General features: G+C 43.8%; 1 protein-coding gene across 4 annotated transcripts in view; it reads left to right on the top strand.

Annotated features, from left to right (window-relative positions):
- The window catches only part of ARHGAP44 (Rho GTPase activating protein 44), a 171,369-nt gene that overhangs the window by 100,649 nt on the left and 52,816 nt on the right, over nucleotides 1-17,904 (top strand). For 3 of the 4 annotated variants that reach the window (XM_072821073.1, XM_072821070.1, XM_072821071.1), the window contains exons 4-6: nucleotides 5,017-5,093; nucleotides 12,297-12,408; nucleotides 14,479-14,555. In XM_072821073.1, coding sequence (XP_072677174.1) covers nucleotides 5,017-5,093; nucleotides 12,297-12,408; nucleotides 14,479-14,555 — 266 coding nt within the window. Of the gene's footprint in view, nucleotides 1-5,016; nucleotides 5,131-12,296; nucleotides 12,409-14,478; nucleotides 14,556-17,904 lie in introns of those variants that run through there. The other variant, XM_072821072.1, reaches the window with a different exon arrangement.

Genomic DNA, 17,904 nt, shown 5'->3' with positions numbered 1-17,904 from the left:
GCAGAGGCAGAGACACAGGCAGAGGGAGAAGCAGGCTCCCTGCGGGGAGCCCAATGTGGACTCGATCCCAGGATGCTGGGATCATGACCTGAGTTAAAGGCTCAATCACTGAGCCACCCAGGTGCCCCCTCTTCTGCCATCTTTGATTACAGACTGTCACTATTCCCTTTCTGACATGAAGGTATACTACTTTGGATTCATTTCTTCCTTCCTCTGTTTGCCAACTTCCTTCTCATTCTTTGATTTCAAAAGCATCTATACAAATAAAAACAAATCATTAATTTCCACCAAGGTTTTGTCCAATTAACCCCCTTCACTCCTGTCCTTGGAATCCCAGCACACAAATGCACCCCCAGCCTCTGTCCCAGAGGGGATTCTTCCTCTTGAGAGCCACCTGTGCTACGAGCACAGGCCCGGGGTTGTGACAGTTCCACCATCAGTTGAGGACTTATTCAAATAAATTTTGTCATCTTTGTTCTGTGACCTATGTAGCCATTAAAAAAAAAGAAGAATGGAACAGCTCTGTCATGATGGGAAATGATAAAAGCAGTATCTCTAAACAAAAAGGAAAGAAAGGCACAGAGTGGTGCTATGCTAACATTTGTGGGGAGAAAAGTAGCCACTAAAAACAGATGTACACATATGTATAATTGGATCCACTTAGAGTATTTATGGAAGGATACACAAAAGATAGTCACCCTCATGGTGTCTGGTCTAGGTATCCAAGAGACAAGTCAAGAGTGGGAGGAACACTTGTTGCTGTAAACTTTCTAGTAACTTTTGAGTTTTGGGCCATATGCATGTATTTCCTGGTCAAAAATTAATCCATTAGAGTGTTGTCTCCCAAACTGGCCTTTGTACACAGGGCAAGGAGAGACCGCCAGAAGAGACAGACCACTCCAGGTTTGGTAGGTGGCAGGTTTAAGAAGCAAAGGAGCTTATATATGAGGTTCATCTTGGGTGGTCACAAGATTGGTAGGTCATCACACCCACTCGCCAAGTCTTAGAAGTTTATAAAGAGACCTCAACTGGGCAGCCTGGGTGGCTCAGCAGTTTAGCACTGCCTTCAGCCCAGAGCATGATCCTGGAGACCCAGGATTGAGTCCCACATCGGGTTCCCTGCATGGAGCCTGCTTCTCCTTCTGCCTGTGTCTCTGCCCCTCTCTCTCTCTCTCTCTCTCTCTCTCTCTCTCTGTATCTCATGAATAAATAAATAAAATCTTTAAAAAAAAACTGGGGGGTCCTTAACTGGGTTTGGTCACATATACTGTCCAGGTGGTCTCACCAGCACCTTACTCTCCGAGGGCTGGTGTCCATAGGGCAGCTTCTAGCTTTGGCAAGGCAAGTAGAATGAATGTTCTAAGGACAAGGTAAGAGGGCAAGGAACCAATGATTGCCTAAGTCCAGCTCACTTAAAGATCACATGCTCTCAGGGTGTCCTCTAACAGGTAGCTAACTAGCTAGGACACAGAACAAGTGAGAGAAAGGATATTCTCCGTGTTCAAATCATAAGACTTACAAGAGCATTGAAACAGGAGAACTCATTTTGTGATACTTTGCCACTGAATGTTACCCTCTTTGCCACCTGAAAGCATCTCAGAGTCATTAGTGAGAGTGTTAAGTGACTAGATGAGTGGAAGATAATGAGTGGAAAATAATAAAGTCCTGCACTTCGGGCTGCTTTTTCTAGTGTGAAGTTTACAGAACAGACATTTGGCTGTCCCCACCATCCTTCTCCAACACTGGCTAGCCTTGCAGTCCTCAGCAGCTGTTTTTGTTCTCTTGATCTTGACCCTCAGGCCTTAGCCACCCACAGGCACAGTTTCCCTGCTCCACCTATTAACAGGACTACTTGAGCTCATCTTTGACCATATTTAGAAAAACTCGAGTCATCAACCAGTAGATATATTTACCCAAAAGATGTCAACTTAGGCTATTGGAAGTCCCCTTTAGTCTGTTCTAGGTATGGTCCTTCCAATTCTGTTTCCTTGTCAAATTTTAAAGAAGGATTCTGAACAGCTGAGGCCCTGCCCTAAAGGCAGGAGTCGCAGGACTTGGGATGCCCAGCACAAACCAAAATGATCTCTTTGTGTGAGCTGACCCATACCGTGATGGTATCATGTTCTATCTGACATTTAAGGCAGTGAATCTTCACTAGTTCATTATTGGGATATTTTAGAAGTTTCCATATTGAAGACCTTTCTCTTTAAACCAGGTCTCTCAACCTCAGCACTCTTGATGTTTTGGACTGGTAATTATTTCAGAGGACTGTCCTGTGCATAACAGAATGTTTAGCTGTGTCCCTGGCCTCTCTCCATTAGATACCAGTCATGTTCCCCATGTTGTGACAAGTTAAAAATACCTCCATACATTGCCAAAGTTCCCAAGAGGGCAGAATCACTCCTGATTAAGAACTCATACCTTAAGGCATGGTTCCTCTGCAAGCATATATCATTAATACCTGCCAAACTCTTTTCTTTTTTAACCACATTAGATACTTTAAAAAAAAATGTGCTTTAAAAAGCTTTTTAACTTTTTAAAAAAGACAACGTGGGAGTACCCACTCTCATCACATACTGTTTACTACTGCACCTTGAAGTCTCCAGAAATGTGGACAGGGTGGCTTATGTAGGACAACTAGAACGTGACGTTTAAATTTGGATGCATTAGTACTGAGTTGCATGGTGTAGTTTTTACCAAGAAGACTGTCCCACTTTATTTGAAGTGATGAGTAATGAGTTGATCCCTTGAGGGAAAGGCATCTGACTTCACTGGAGGGGACATGGCTAAGCGCAGGGAGGGGAAAACATGTTAGACCCAGTGAAGGGCCTTATCCCCACAGGTGTCTCAGGCTCTCTTTCCCTGGAACCACATGAGCTTCCTGGAACCTCCAAATCACTCTTGGGGGCCAACCTCCCTCCCACGTCTTCCCTGGAGATACCTTAGAGCATGCAGATCTCTGGGAGGTATTCAAAGCCGATTCCTAATTTGAAGTGGAAGATTGACTTTTGGAAATTAAAGCATTATTCAAATCTTGATTAACATGAGCTTGAAATCTTGTCTTTTTTTTTCCCCCTTGCCCCTAAAAACTTGATTTCCCCTTTAATCCTGTTGACAGGCCATTTAGTCGTGTCTTTCTCAGACTGAGTTATTTTCATCTGATCGTGCTCATCCTAAGCCCTCCAGCGATCACCAGATGCCCAGAGGATGAGACCCTAGTGCCTGCCTCTGGCAGACAAGGCCTTCTACCATCTGGCCTCTGCCTTAGGCTCCACTCATTCCCTGTCAGTCACTGTGCTCCAGCTGCGTTGACCTCCTTGAGGACCTTAGGCCAGCCACGATAGTTCTGCTTCAGGGCCTTTGCACATGCAGTTCCCTCTACCTGGATTATTCTTTCTCAAATCTTTTTGAGCCATGGCTGACTCTTTCTCCTACTTGGGTTGCATCCTAAATGTTACCCCTCTAGAAGTCTCTCACTGGGGCCCCACACCTTGCTGCAGCCTACTCCCCATTGTCCTGCTTTCTGTTGTCCATACCACTTCCAATTGAAACGATCCCCATTATAATTTGCTTGTTTATTATTTGTTTCTCTGCACGTAGACTATATGCCCCATGAGAGTAGCAGAAGATCTTTGTGTGGTAACACAGGAGGCTCTGGGCTATGTGTAGTCCAGTGGAAAAGCTCTGTGTATGGTATTGTAGTTAGGCTCAGTAGGGAGAAGGCTTGTCAGTACTTAGTAAGGAGGGAATGGGCCCTGCTACATGTAGACTGTGGATTTGCCTATTTTGGTTATTTCCTATAAATAGAATCATATGGTACATGCCCTGTGTGCCTGGCTTCTTTCACTTAACATGGTATTTTCAAGGTTCATCCATGTCGTAGTTTGTGTGAGCACTCCCTTACTTTTTATGGCCAAATAATATTCCACTGTATGCATATGCCTCTTGTTATCGATCCATTTCCGTCAGTTGATGGAAACTTGAGCTGTTTGCACGTTTTGGCTGTTGTGATGGACACTTGAGCTCTTTGCACCTTTTGGCTGCCGTTCATGTGCATGCACATGTTTTTGTTTGGCCATCTGTTTTCAATTATTTTGAGTGGGATTGAGTGGACTTGCTGAGCCATATGGTAATTTTGTTTAATTTATTGAAATACTGCCAAACTGTAGCACACAGCACTGCCCTATTTTAAACATTTCCACCATCACCACATGAAGATCCTGGTTTCTCCACGTGCCCACCAATAGTCCGTGCACTCGGCAATACTTATTTTCTGATTATTATTATTCCTGTTGCCATCCTAGTGGGTGTGAGGTGGTATCTCACTGTGGCTTGGATTTCCAAATCATAACTAATGAGGTTAAGTGTCTTTTCCCGTGCTTGTCAGCCATTTTATATCTTCCTTTAGAGCATGCCTTTTTTTTTAATGCTTACTTTGCATTGTTATTGTATGTGAACACTATCTCTTCTCTCTCGATGATAAGCTGGATTGTTTATAAAAATAAGGCTAAGGCATTTCTCCCGAAAGATTGACTTTTGGAAAGTAAAGCATTGTTCAATTCTTTGTTAACGTAATTTTGAAATCTTGTCTTTTTTTATTTTTTCCTTGCTACTGTCCCACTTTATTTTATTTTTAAGTAGGTTCCATGCCCTGCATGGGGCTTGAACTTACCACCCCGAGATCCAGACCTGAGCTGAGATTAAGAGTCAGATGCTTAATCAACTGAGCCGCCCAGATGCCCCATTCCACTTTATTTTAAAATGCAGCCTGTAAACCTTATTTCCCAAATTGGCACATATAATTTGGTTTTGGATTTTCTGAATTTTGACCTCTCTTGAGTCTAATCTGTCCTTGTATGCTATGAATGTTTAGGTTTTGAACATACTTTAAGGTCAGTCTATGTCTTAGCTAATACAGTATCTAGGCAGATACTTGATTTTTTTGCTGTTTTAGGGTAGCAGGTGGCTGTCGAAATAGTTTTCATGACAATGTTGTTTTGTTTTTTTCCTTTTCAGAAAAAGTTGCCTTTGACAACACTGGCTCAGTGTTTGATGGAGGGGTCAGCTATCCTGGGAGATGACACACTTCTTGGGTAGGTGACACCGTGCGTGGGTTTGCGCCAAATCTAGGTAAGCCCCCATCCCTGAGAAGGGGGCCAGAACTTCTCAGGGATGCACCAAGGACATTTGAAGTCTGGCTGGGGCTTGGGTGGGAAGAAGAAAAGGTTTGCTGGTGAGAAAAATCAAAATCCCCAGGTGCCAAAGTCCTACTGGCTGTGTAGGGAGGCAACTCCCCCAGCGGGGGGGGGGGGGGGGGGGGGGAGAATTAGCATAATAAACACAATAAACTGTTCAAGGACAAATGAAATCCCCAGGGCTCCAGCAGAAGCAAATGAGAAACCTCTCCTGTCAGATGTCAAAAATTATAGGATTCCCAGAACAACCCTGGCCCAGCGTTAGCTCACAATAAAAACAAACTAAAAATAGAATCGTCGTGAGGGAGGATCAGCAGGCAGGATCAGCAGGAGAAGCAGTACCCTAGGAACTAAAAATGATATCATAATATGAAAGAAAATAGGAAATAATAGATATCAATATGTATGAAATAGCTATGCTTAAATGAAATTTAAAAATTAAGTAAGAGCGGTGCTGGCTTTAGCAGGACATATGCTAAAATTGGAATAGTAGGCATTAGCCTGGCCCCTGAACGTGGGTGACAGGCCAGTGTGTGAAACACTCCATATATATATATTTTTTAAAGATTTTATTCATTTGTTCATGAGAGAGACAGAGAGGGAACCAGAGACACAGGCAGAGGGAGAAGCAGGCTCTCTGCAGGGAGCCTGATGCAAGACTCGATCCTAGGACCTTGGGATCACGCCCTCACCGAGCATGCTCAACCACCGAGCCACCCAGGTGCCCCAACACTCCATATTTTTAAGGGAAAAAAATTCGTGTTGTAACTATATATGGTGACATATGTTAACTAGGCATATATCGTGGTGCTCACTTCATAATATATATGAATTTGAATTATTACGTTGTACACTTGAAACTACTACAATGTCATATGTCAATTACAGACCTGAATTTAAGAGTAAAAACAAAATAATCCTTGACAAAAGAATCAAATGATAGGGAAAAAAATAAACAATGAAATCAAAGAAAAACCAAATAGAACTTTTTTTTTTTAAAGATTTTATTTATTTATTCATGACAGACACGGTGAGAGAGAGGGGCAGAGACACAGGCAGAGGCAGAAGCAGGCTCCATGCAGGGAGCCCGATGTGGGACTCGATCTCGAGTCCCCAGGATCACGCCCCAGGCTGAAGGCGGCACTAAACCACTGAGCCACCAGGGCTGCCCCAAATAGAACTTTTTAAAATTCAAGTCATACTTACTATAATTTAAAGCCATAAGACAAGCAATTGGTGAGAATGTGGAGAAAAAGGATACTCGTGGACCATTGGTGGGAATGCAAGCAGGTGCAGCCTCTGTGGAAAACAGTACAGAGGTTCCTCAAAAAGTTAAAAATAGAATTACCATATGATCCAGCAATTGCATTACTGGGTATTTACCCCCCCCCAAAAAAAAATGAAAACACTAATTCAAAAGCATATATGCACTCCTGCATATATGCTTGAAAAATTATTTATTATAGCAAAAGTTATGGAAACAGCCTCAGTGTCCATTTACTGATAAATGAATGGATAAAGAAGATAAGGGGTACATGTGTGTCTGTCTGTGTATATATGAGTTTTTATATATAATGGAATAGTACTCAGCCATAAAAAGAATGAGATCTTGCCACTTGGGACAGTAAATGGACTCACAGGGTATTATGCTAAGTGAAACAAATCAGAGAAAGACAAATACCATATGATTTCACTTATATGTGGATTCTGAAAAAAAAAAATGAACAAAAAAAGCAGAAACAGATCTGTGAATACAGAGAACAAACTAATGGTGGCCAGAGGGGTGGAGAGGAAGGGGCAGGGGGCATCCAGGCTTTCAGTTAGGAAAAAAGTCACGGCGATGGAAGATGCAGCATAGGAAATTAAAGACAGACAGACAGACACACACACACACACTTCAGATAAATTGAAATTGTGCATAAAGAATCTGTGAGCTTGCAAACAGACATGATGTTGCCACCTAGGATGAGCAGAGTGACATGTAAGAGACAGGGAGGTAGCATCCTGAGACAGAGAAGCATGGATGATAGAATGTAAATCATTCCCGGGGGTTGTTCCTAAAGAAGGGAATGAGGAAAAGGAGAAGTTACAGTCGAGACTTGAAAAAAAAATGAACGTTTAGATTGAAGAAGCACAAAAAGTGCTGATTGAGGTGAGCAAAAAGAAATCTATGCCTGGACACACAATAATAGGACTACAGATTGATTATTTAAAAAAAAAAACAGAGAAATTTAAAATCAAGCAGAGGAAAAGATTACATATAAAAGAGCAATTTGGGGGACTGCTGGATGGTGCAGTGAGTTGAGCATCTGGCTCATGACTTCTGGTCAGGTTGTGATCTCGGGGTCATGAGATCGAGCCCCACATTGGGCTCTCTGCTTAGGACTCTCCCTCTCTGTCCCTCTTGCTCCCACTCTCAGGTTTATTTTAATTTTTTTTATGGTTTATTTCAGGGGGGAGCAGAGGGGGGCAGTAGGTCCATCTCATGACCCCCAGATCACGACCTGAGCCCAAACCAAGAGTCAGACACTCAACTCACTGCACCATCCAGGCATCCCAGTAAATCTTACTCTTTTATTTTTTTTAAAGAGCAGTTCAATTGAGAGCAGACCATTCATCAACCAAAATCAATGGCAGGCAGTAGTGGAGCAATCTCTTTAAGTATTGAGTGAAAATATATGAAACCTAGATTCTACGATGAACTAAGCCGTGATTTAAGAATAAAGGAAACATAAAGATATTGCAGGCAAAGAGGTAAAGTTACTACTTGCATATTCTCACTGAAAGAACTTTAGTTAAGGTGTGTGAAACAGGTTATGTCCAGAAGGAAGGAATGAAATGCAAGTAGCCAGGGAGCATAAAAAAGTTAAGTGAACACGGTGTTGGGTGTGAAAATTCTCTTTGTCCCTACCCATCTGAGGTTCTTTGAGTGGGGCCCTGCAAATTAAATTGACAAAACAGATCAACAGAGGAAAGCACACACATTTTATTAACAGGTGCAGTGCATACACAAGATGGAACTTGGTGATGAGTAACTCAGAGGCTGTTTGGAGTTTGGGCTTATGTACCACTTTGTACAAAAGAGCAATAATTTTGAGGGAAGTGACAAGGCAAACGAGAAGAAATGCGAGTTCCTAGGGTGGCAGATTGTGGGAAGGTAGATATATGGGGGAGCAAATGGAAGTGAAGGCTCATTCGTCAAGTTTATTAGGTAGGTTCCTGTGATGCCCTCTGGTGGAGGAGGCTCTAGGGTTGTCTGGTGATTGACTTCTGTCCTTCCTGGTAGAGAGGGCACGAGGACCAGCTTTACAGCCTGGGTCCTGCGTTTAGGGTGAGGGGAGTATCTGCTTCCTGTATCTGCTTCTTCTCGATTGCCTTCAGCTCAAAATAATCCTTATGCCAAAGTGGCTCTTTGGGGATGGCATAGTCTGCTACCCATTGATGTAAAGAAATATAAATAAGCATTGAATTAAAACATGAATTTGGAAAGACTTTAAAGCAAAGCAAAACAAATACTGGGAAATAATAGTGTTGGGAAGGGGATCGGTGTTTCAGGTTCTTTGCTTTTGGAAAGAAAGATAAAGGTGTGTTTTTGTGTAAAAGTGTGGGTTGAAGAGAAGCAAGAGCAACCACAGAAGGGATAGAATGCAGCACTTCGAAACTAGTAAAAGGATGAAAAGAGAAATAAATAACATAGGAAAAAAAAAAACCCTTGGGACTGAAAGAGCAAAAAGCAAGCAAAGAGAAAACAAAATGAAGGTGTAAGGTAGGAACAATTACTGCTCTATGTCTGCAGTTGTAAAGGATGGAGCAAACTTGACTGCTCATAAAATAATCACGGGCAGAGAAACATGCTCGCTGGTTGTGGGACTCACCTAAAACATAGTGACACACAGGAAGGCTAAAGGTGAAGGGATGAAGGACACCCAGGTAAAGATGACAGACTGAGCACAAGTATCTAATTTTGTTCCCTTCTGGGCACCTGGGTGGCTCAGTCTGTTGAGCATCTGCCTTCATTCAGATCACAATCTCCGAATCATGGAATCAAGCCCCACAACGGGCTCCCTGCTCATGGGGAGTCTGCTTCTCCCTCTTCCTCTCCTCCTGCTTGTACTCTTTCTCTGTTTCTATCTCAAATAAATAAAAATCTTAAAAAAAATAATTTTGTTCCCTTCCAAAATCCACTATGATAAAGGGAATGTTTTTCCCTTGAAAGACGTAAACCCAGAAAGGCATGAAAACAGGAGAGAAAGCAGAATTTTGTGAGCTGTGAAGCTTATGATAGGTAACTGACATAGCTGGTCTCAGAAAGTGGGACTCTGGAGCCAGAAGTAGGATATGCAGACAGCCAACATCATTTACATCCTGGAAATGCTTGCAGGCCAAGGTTGGTGGCATCAGGGATCTCTAGAAGAGCGAGTGGGTCTTTGGGGACTGTGAGGTGATCGAAGTTATGAATGTGTGTCACAAGCTAGTCCAGAACCACTTGGATAGCTCAAATCCAGCTCTGTTTTGTTTTAAAGATTTTATTTATTTATTTATTTATTTATTTATTTATTTATTTATTTATTTATTTATTTATTTGACAGAGAAAAAGGGAGAGGGAGAGAGAGAAGCAGGCTCTCCACTGATCAGGGATCCCAATGTGGGGCTTGATCTCAGGACCCTGAGATTGTGATGTGAGCTGAAGGCAGACATTTAAGCCACTGCATCACCCAGGCACCCCTCAAACCCAGCTCTTATTCCCAGTTCTGGGAGACCCTCATGCCCTCAACCCCAACCCAGCATAAAAGTCTGGAGCTTTTTTTCTCTGGAGAGCATAAAGCAAAGCGTCCCCAGACTCTGGACACTGTGTAAGGGTATCATGCATTAACGTGACTAATGCCTACTGGATGCTGAGACTCTTCATCTCTCCCCTCCACTCTTGCGCCCCATAGGAAAGTAAGACCCACCTTCTCTGGCTAATGTGATCAGTGTAGAATTAAATATCCTGCTTAGCTATCAATCAATGTGTGGGTAGAGGGGAATGTCATGACATGCAGAGTGTCAAAAATTGGCATCATGCAGGCAGCTAAAGCAAGATGTGCTTCACAGTGGAGTGACCAAGAAAGAGGTAGACACAGGATATAGGAAATAAGATCTATCCAGTATAGGACAGAGGAAGAGAAAATCCCAGGAAATGGGGAAGGAAGTGTACAGGAAGATGACTGTGCCAAGGGATCAAAGGAAAAGTCGTTCAGATCGACACGCATCCAGGAGAGAAGAATTCAGGATGGAATTCATTCACAGCAAATGTGGTTCAGTATCCTTAATACAAAATAGTGGCAGAGGATTTGGGGTGCAGTCAGGTCTATAGATAATTAAACAAGCTAACCAAAGCAAGGCAGTTATTAACCAGAGAGGACAAATGTGTGGGAAAGATAGGTGATCACAATATCTGACCAGCCTAACTCTGAATAGCACATGGGGTCAAAATGTAGTGCAAATACTAAAGATATAAATAAATGCAGGGAGGGCAGGTGTAAAGATAGGTAAATTCTTATTTCCTTAGTTGGTAGTCAATAGCTAATGCTAAAAATTAAAAAAAAAAGGCAGAGATTAACAAGTAGCATCAGGAGCATGGAGGTAAGTAATAGATGAATCAGATAAAAGACACCATTTCAAAAGAACAAAGATAAGCCCACAACCTGGAAGTTGACATTTGTAGAAAATTGGAAAAAGAATTTGAATCCCGTCTCCATGTACACACATATTTTTAAGTACATGTAAAGAACTCCCAACAAGTAAATTCAAATAGAGAGATCCTGGTTCAAAAAGAGTCAAAAAAATGTGACCAAGCACATCATGGAGGAGGGATCGTGAAATGGCCTGAAACACGAAAAGACATTCAGTCTCACCAGTAGCCAAGACATGCAAATTAAATCCAGGATGAGGTAATATTTTGCATCCGCCAGTGTGGCAGAAATTAAATACCTTACCAGTAGTGAGGTTGGCAAGAGCATGGAGCATTAGAAACTCTAGTCTGTGCTGCTGAGAGCAAAGCTGGGTTTTGCTTTGGAGAACAAGTATGTAGTAAGGTTCAGGGGATGCATATCTCATCTCCTTTGCACAGAAAAATTCTCACATGCAGACAGACCGTACACACATGGACCACGGCCCTGGACGTAAGGGCCTTGGTGATGAGCAGAAGGCTTAATAAATGGTGGAATGGACTTCCCTACACCAAAATGGTTTAACCTTGTGTGTATTGAGATGCATAAGCCCCAAAGATAATGATGCATGGAAAAAGCCAGCAGTAGGATAGATTCAGTGAAAATCCACTGATGTGAACGTTGAGTATCGGTATTACCTGTTGGATGTGAACACTTATATAGATTGTAAAAGTGTACACACAAGAATAGGAAAGGCTTTGGAATTACAGTGACAGTTACTTTTTATTGATTTGTAAAAACCTTTTACATGAGTTTCGGTTAGCCTGGTACCATGCAAAAGGAGGGCTGCTTGTATACCCATGTACCCACTTGGGGGTTTAACGTCTTTGAAATGATGCATCCTCTCGTCTCAGAATATGGCAGAGCTTTCTACACATTCAGGTCTTCTGTTATTTGCTTATTACAAATACACTTTCGTAATGGTTTTTCCACTCCAGTTTTCCACTGGATAATTGTTCATTCTATACAAGGTAAGTTGCCATGGCCCAGGAGGAGGAGTTATCTTTTTTTCTGTGAGAGCCTCCTGATTGAGTTTTTGGGATGAGTTGAGAGATGTTTGTGTGTCTGTTATTGCTAATTTTCTAGCACTCAGGAGGCAATCGAAGCATTGGGTCTTAGGGGCTTGTAGATTCAGCAAGTAGGAGTCTGTTCTCCCCACACCTCTCATAATCCCTTACACATTCCCTTCCCAGTAGGTCCTTCACATCATTTAAAAAATGTTTAATTTCGGAAATCAGAATGAACAAAACAAGTTGGGTAATGGGATGCCACGGCAATGGGCCAGTTTAGGAACACTGTCTCCTGAAAGCTTCCCCAGCCGGGGACTGTGGATGCCGGTGACCTCTTGCTCTGAGGGGTTTTCAGCGTGGCTTTTCCCCTCCTGTTGCAGGAAGATGCTGAAGCTCTGCGGAGAGACAGAGGACAAGCTGGCCCAGGAGCTGATCCACTTTGAGTTGCAGGTGGAGAGAGACGTGATTGAACCCCTGTTTTTGCTGGCTGAGGTAAGCCGCAGGGATGAGACAACCCTGGCCTGTGACACTGCTTCTCATTAGGAATCATTACTGCCCATGTGCAGTAATGATGTGCATGGTTGGGATCCCCCGATGGGCAGCCCCCCTCACTGCTTGCCAGCTCCTTCTGTCACCCACACTCTTTTCTGTTGGCACTTGGCAAGGGGGGCGGTTCGATGCAAAGCTGCTGTGCCTCCTTCTCCCCCAGGGTCTGCATGCTATACCACCCCTGCCCTGCCCCTGTTTCTGGTCATCCGTGAAATGAACAGTAGCCTCTCCTCAGAAGGGCCTCTCTGTAGGGCCTCTTGCAGCTTATGTGTACATGGATCCTTTCTCTTTATTTTAATTCAATTTTATTATTTTTTACTGTATTATTTTTTTATTTAAAAAAATTTTTTATGTTGAATCCAGTGTAACACATTATGTTTCATGTGTATAATATAGTCATTCAGCAGCCCCGTACATTACTCAGTGCTCAACACGACACAACAAGCGTACTCTTAATCCCCCCTCACCTTTGATTCTTAAAGGATACCGAATAAAACTATGTTATTACAAATTCACCTTGATGTCGATGTGACGATCTGGCTAGCTTCAACCAAGTGAAATTTTGTCAAGTTAAGAATGGAAATGGTTTGGGGATTTTATTTACCTTGAACCCTGGACCTCCTGCCAGTTGCCTTGAATCGATCATGTAAGACCTCTCCAGTGCTGTCCCGTAGAACAGCCTGCAGTGATGAAGATGCTCAGCATCCGCACAGTTTGCTAGCCACTAGCTACCTGTGGTTGTTAAGCTCTAGAAATGTGGTTAGTGTGACTGAGGAACCCAATTTTAAGTTTTATTTAATGTTTTTTATTCGAATTTAAAATGGGGTAGCCACAGGGAGCTAGAGGCTATCATATTGGACAGCATGGCCCTAGACCATGTCTGGATTCCTTCCTAGACTGCCCCCAGCACTTCTACATCCCCTGGTGCAATTTCTATGATAAGATGTATGGGCAAATAATTAACCAAGGTGCCTAAAGGTGTTCAAGGAGAAAATTCTATTTATGATGGTTTGGCAGCGATCAGTTCTAGACTTCTCAGATGCCGTCCTGGCCATTGCCCAGCCAAGAGCATGCATGAGAGCCCCTTTGCTCTTCCTAAAGGTGGTCTGGGGCCCCAGGCAAAGCCTGACGCAAACCCAAGGGATGTGTTTGACTTGGGTGCTGAGACTTGCTGGTTACCAACCAGATGTCTGGGTGACCCTCCAAGCTTTGCTTCTGGGCTCTCCAATGACTGGAGGAGCCACTTTTTCTCTTCCTTGTCAGAAATTGTTACCCTCTACAACATTATTCACCCCCACTCAGAAGATCTTCCTCATGCTTTTTCCTTCTATATAAAAGCCGTGCCCTGAGATGATTTTGGTTTTAGCATACAGCCAGTGTTCCCTTTTAAGTTCTCACTTCCTGCCCTGCTTGGGCTGAGCCTGGACACAAAAATCCCACACTGGGATGTTCAGGGAAGTCATTTTTAGAAATAAAAATATAAAAAGAGCATCCACATACAGCCACTGTGGAAGAACTTGTCATAACTGAGCAGAGCCATGGAAATGTTTATTTGGTATTTATTTTGGAAAAAAAAGTCTTACTTTATTTCGATAAAAATACATCCTGATTGCATTCCCCATCGGGTCTCAGGTCTCCTGAGACTAGGCCCCATCATCCCGCTGCTGTATGTTTTGAATTAGGTCTGTGTGTCAGTCCTTTCTGCTTTTCTCCCCACTTGTGGCCCTAGTGTTGTGGGCAGAGCTGGGATGGGGCTTGTATTTGCTGGCTGAGGTGGGAGCAAGAATGAGGCCAGGCATTAGGGAGCAGAGGAGTGCAGAGCCCAAAACAGGGTCTGGCTGATGGGGGAGGCCTGGCAGGCATCCAGCGAAGAAAGAGCAGAGGTTAGTTCAGGCCAAAGACTTGAGGGTTTCCTCTGGAAATAAGGACTCGGAAGCCTCCAGCATACTTGTTGGATGGCTGTCAGTAGTCCTTAAGAATTTATCTGGATTTGACTCTGTCCTGTAACCACAGGTGGAAATCCCAAACATTCAGAAGCAGAGGAAACATTTAGCCAAGTTGGTGCTGGACATGGATTCTTCACGAACAAGGTACAGAAGGGTTTCTTTGCTTTCCTCTTGCCTTCTTGGAAGGAATAGTGATCGTATTTGGTGGGGGGGGGGGGGGGAAATGCAGGTCGTGGGGAGGGGCATTTGTTGAGTGTGTTTTTATTCACTAAGTTTCTCTTAATACCCCCAAAGTACCAGGCACTGGAGGTAAGAGTCGTGAGCCAGAGGTGGGGGAGGGGGGGCGGTCCCTGTTCTCAAGGGGACTACATGTAGCCCAGTGCGGGAGATGGGAGACCCTAGGCCAAGTGAACCCGTGGCGATTTCAGGCAGCCGTAAGTCCTGTAAAGAAGGTAGCATGGTGCAGTTTTGGAAGACATTCATGGAGAAAGGGAAGCAACAATATTAGGTAGGTTAAAACAGAGAAGGCTTCTTAGAGATGACACATGATCTGAGACCTAAATGACGAGGAGGCAGCCATGCAGAGTTCAAGTGCAGAACTCTCCATGATAGCAGGAACAGCACATGCAAAGGCCCATGGCATGTGTGTGTGTGTGGGGGGCGGGGGTGGGATCAGGCTGCTATATTCAGGGTCCAGCACCAAGGCAGCATGGCTAGGGTAGGAACCAACAGGGGACATGGTAGGAGCTGAGATCAAAGAGACATGGTGGGTGGGGTGTTGGGTCTATAAGAAGGGGGCAATTTTCTGATTCTGGGGTCTGCCCACCTTTACCTGAAGCCAGTGATGTATCTCTCCCCTTTCTGTAGCCGCTCTCTGAGCCTGAGACCTTTATGAGGGAAGCAGCATTCTAGCTATGCTGCTCTCTTTGTGAAGCCTCCAGAAAGTACCTGTTACAGCAAGGGGGTCGCCAGAGGCACTGAGATGCCATTGACTCTGACCGCCACATGTCCTCATGGTGCATATATAACTTTCTAAATTCTGCAGCGGGGTGTGCAAAGTGAAGGAATGCAGGTTCCTGAATAAGAATATGGAAGGAACATTTTGGTTTTACCACAGGCTCTTTGCACATCGATCTTAATCCTCTCCTTACTGCTTTTTAATTTTCCTGAGGATAAGTAATAAAGTCAGAGTATAGGGATGTATTGGGGCTGAGAGATATAAGGTAGAGTCCTGAACTGGGAGTCAGAAGGAAAGGTGGTGAGATCCAGGTCACCTGTTTCCTAGACCTGTGAGCTTTGTCAAGTCAACCTCTGAGAGTCTCAGTTCAGTCACCTGCACACAAGTAGTAGCGCCATTGGTGGGTGGACGTGAGGAGGTTTTCTTGAGTGTCAGTTGAGATCACATTCGTCACAGTACTTCCCAAGCGCTTTACAAAAAGAAGCTGCTGCCTTAACTAGTTGGGCCTTAACTAACTGGAATTCTGCATCTGGACTGATATGAAGTATAGGGCACTTCCCCCAAGACCGGGAATAGAACAGGTTAGGTCAACAGAAAAACAAAGATTTCTTTAGTTAATTTTGTGGAAATTCGATCTGCCCTAGTACTTTTGGACATCTGAACCCACACCTCTTACAAAAAGTTGATTCGCTTCCTCAAAATGAATCCATTTAAAGAATCTTAGAGCCCTACTCTAAGGTGAAAAGCACTACCCTTTGCTGTAAATGCCAGGTACACATCAAAGTGAACAGGATGGATTTTACATCCTGTTGCCTATGGAAGGAGGGCTGTGATCCCGAAGCTCATCTCCTTCTGTGAAGGAGGAAGAGGAGGAGGGAACGTGTCAGAGTTCTGACTCAGGACTGAAGCTCTCTCCTTAGCACCTGTGGAGGAAGACAGAGCAGGTTTCATGGGGCGTGGGGATTTGGTATCGCTGACTGTGGCACCCTCGGACCACGTCTAGTTGCCTTCCATGATGTCAGCATTCAAGGCCCACATCTGCGGAGTCACATGAAGAGTAAAGACCTGCTGATTGTCCCACTGTTAGGATGGTGGTGGTCACCTTGCTCTTGGGTTTGTAGAGTGATTTCCTTCACCATGGGGACCTGGTTCTTAGCTCTGAGATCGCTCTGCCTCTGTAAGGGAAACCTGAATTTCCAGCAACAGAGCTTCTGGTCAGAAGGCCAGATGCTAGCATCAGGGCTTGTTGTTGCCACCTCTATGTACCTATTTTTGTTCAGTCTCCTCCCCCCCCCCTTTTTTTTTTAAAGATTTTATTTATTTGTTCATGAGAGACACAGAGAGGCAGAGACATAGGCAGAGGGAGAAGCACGCTCCCTGTGGAGAGCCCCATGTGGGACTCAATCCCAGGACCCCGAGATCACGACTTGAGCTGAAGGCAGAACCTCAACCACTGAGCCACACAGGTGCCCCTGTTCAGTCTCCTTATGAGAGGGAAAGTAGGCAGGAGTCATGATCCATCTAGTCATGTGGTGCATTTTTAATGGTGACACTAAGTGGCGTATGGATTCCAAACCATAGAGAAGCATCATTCCAAACGTGTCTTCCATGATTTTAATGAATTCTTCTGCGTTCTCAGCTTATCATCTCTTGTATGTTGGGATTTGGCAAGGAAATCTCTGCCCAGATTTTGATGCTCCTAAACTTCAGCTGAGACCCTTGACAACCTTTGTCTTTTCAGAAGCCATCCCACCCCAATTTCCTGCCTTTCCCCTAACCCTTCCCCCTCCAGCTAACATGAGGACTGTATCTCGAGATACAGCAGAGACTGTAAGACCAACTGCTGTGCTATTGAATAGCAAGGATCATCAGCTGCTCTTTTGGAACAGTTGAGCTCTCCCTACCCAGCACCGCCACCCCACTTCCCATTGTGGTCAGTCAGCACACGTTAGTGTGTGTTCTTTGTGGGATCACCAAATGTTTCCTTCGTCCTTTTTTGCCCTCCACGAGTCACCCTCTCCAGAACTAAATGGCGTATCCCAGGTGGAGACATGCTTTTGATCATTATGACTGGATCTTTGAATTCTACTACAACTTGGGTGGATGCTGTCAAATCAGATCATTAATCCAATATTTAATTAGGTCTGAATCCAAGGTGTAATATTTGCTTCTATTTGAGTAAATCTGGCTTGCCTGCTTGAAAAGCCAATTATACCAGCCTTAATATCCTCAGACAAGACCAAAGCTTAAAAGCTGAGAAATAATAGATAAGGAGGCTGAAGGAAAACTCAAGCTTTATGCTGAATTAAAGATTGTGAATTGAATTGAATTGAACTGAATGATACACAAAAGTCTTTTATTTTTAAATTTTTTTATTTAAATTCAATTTGCCAACATACAGTATAACACCCAGTGCTCATGCCATCAAGTGCCCTCCTTAGTGCCCATCACCCACCCCCACCCCCTCACCTTCCCCCCTTCCATAATCCTTTGTTTCCCAGAGTTAGGAGTCTCTTATGGTTTGTCTTCCTCTCT

Source organism: Canis lupus, chromosome 3, assembly GCF_048164855.1.
Source record: "Canis lupus baileyi chromosome 3, mCanLup2.hap1, whole genome shotgun sequence".
Classification (NCBI taxonomy): Eukaryota; Metazoa; Chordata; class Mammalia; order Carnivora; family Canidae; genus Canis; species Canis lupus.
The sequence above is the reverse complement of the archived record's forward strand: the minus strand, read 5'-3'. Positions and strand labels throughout refer to the sequence as shown.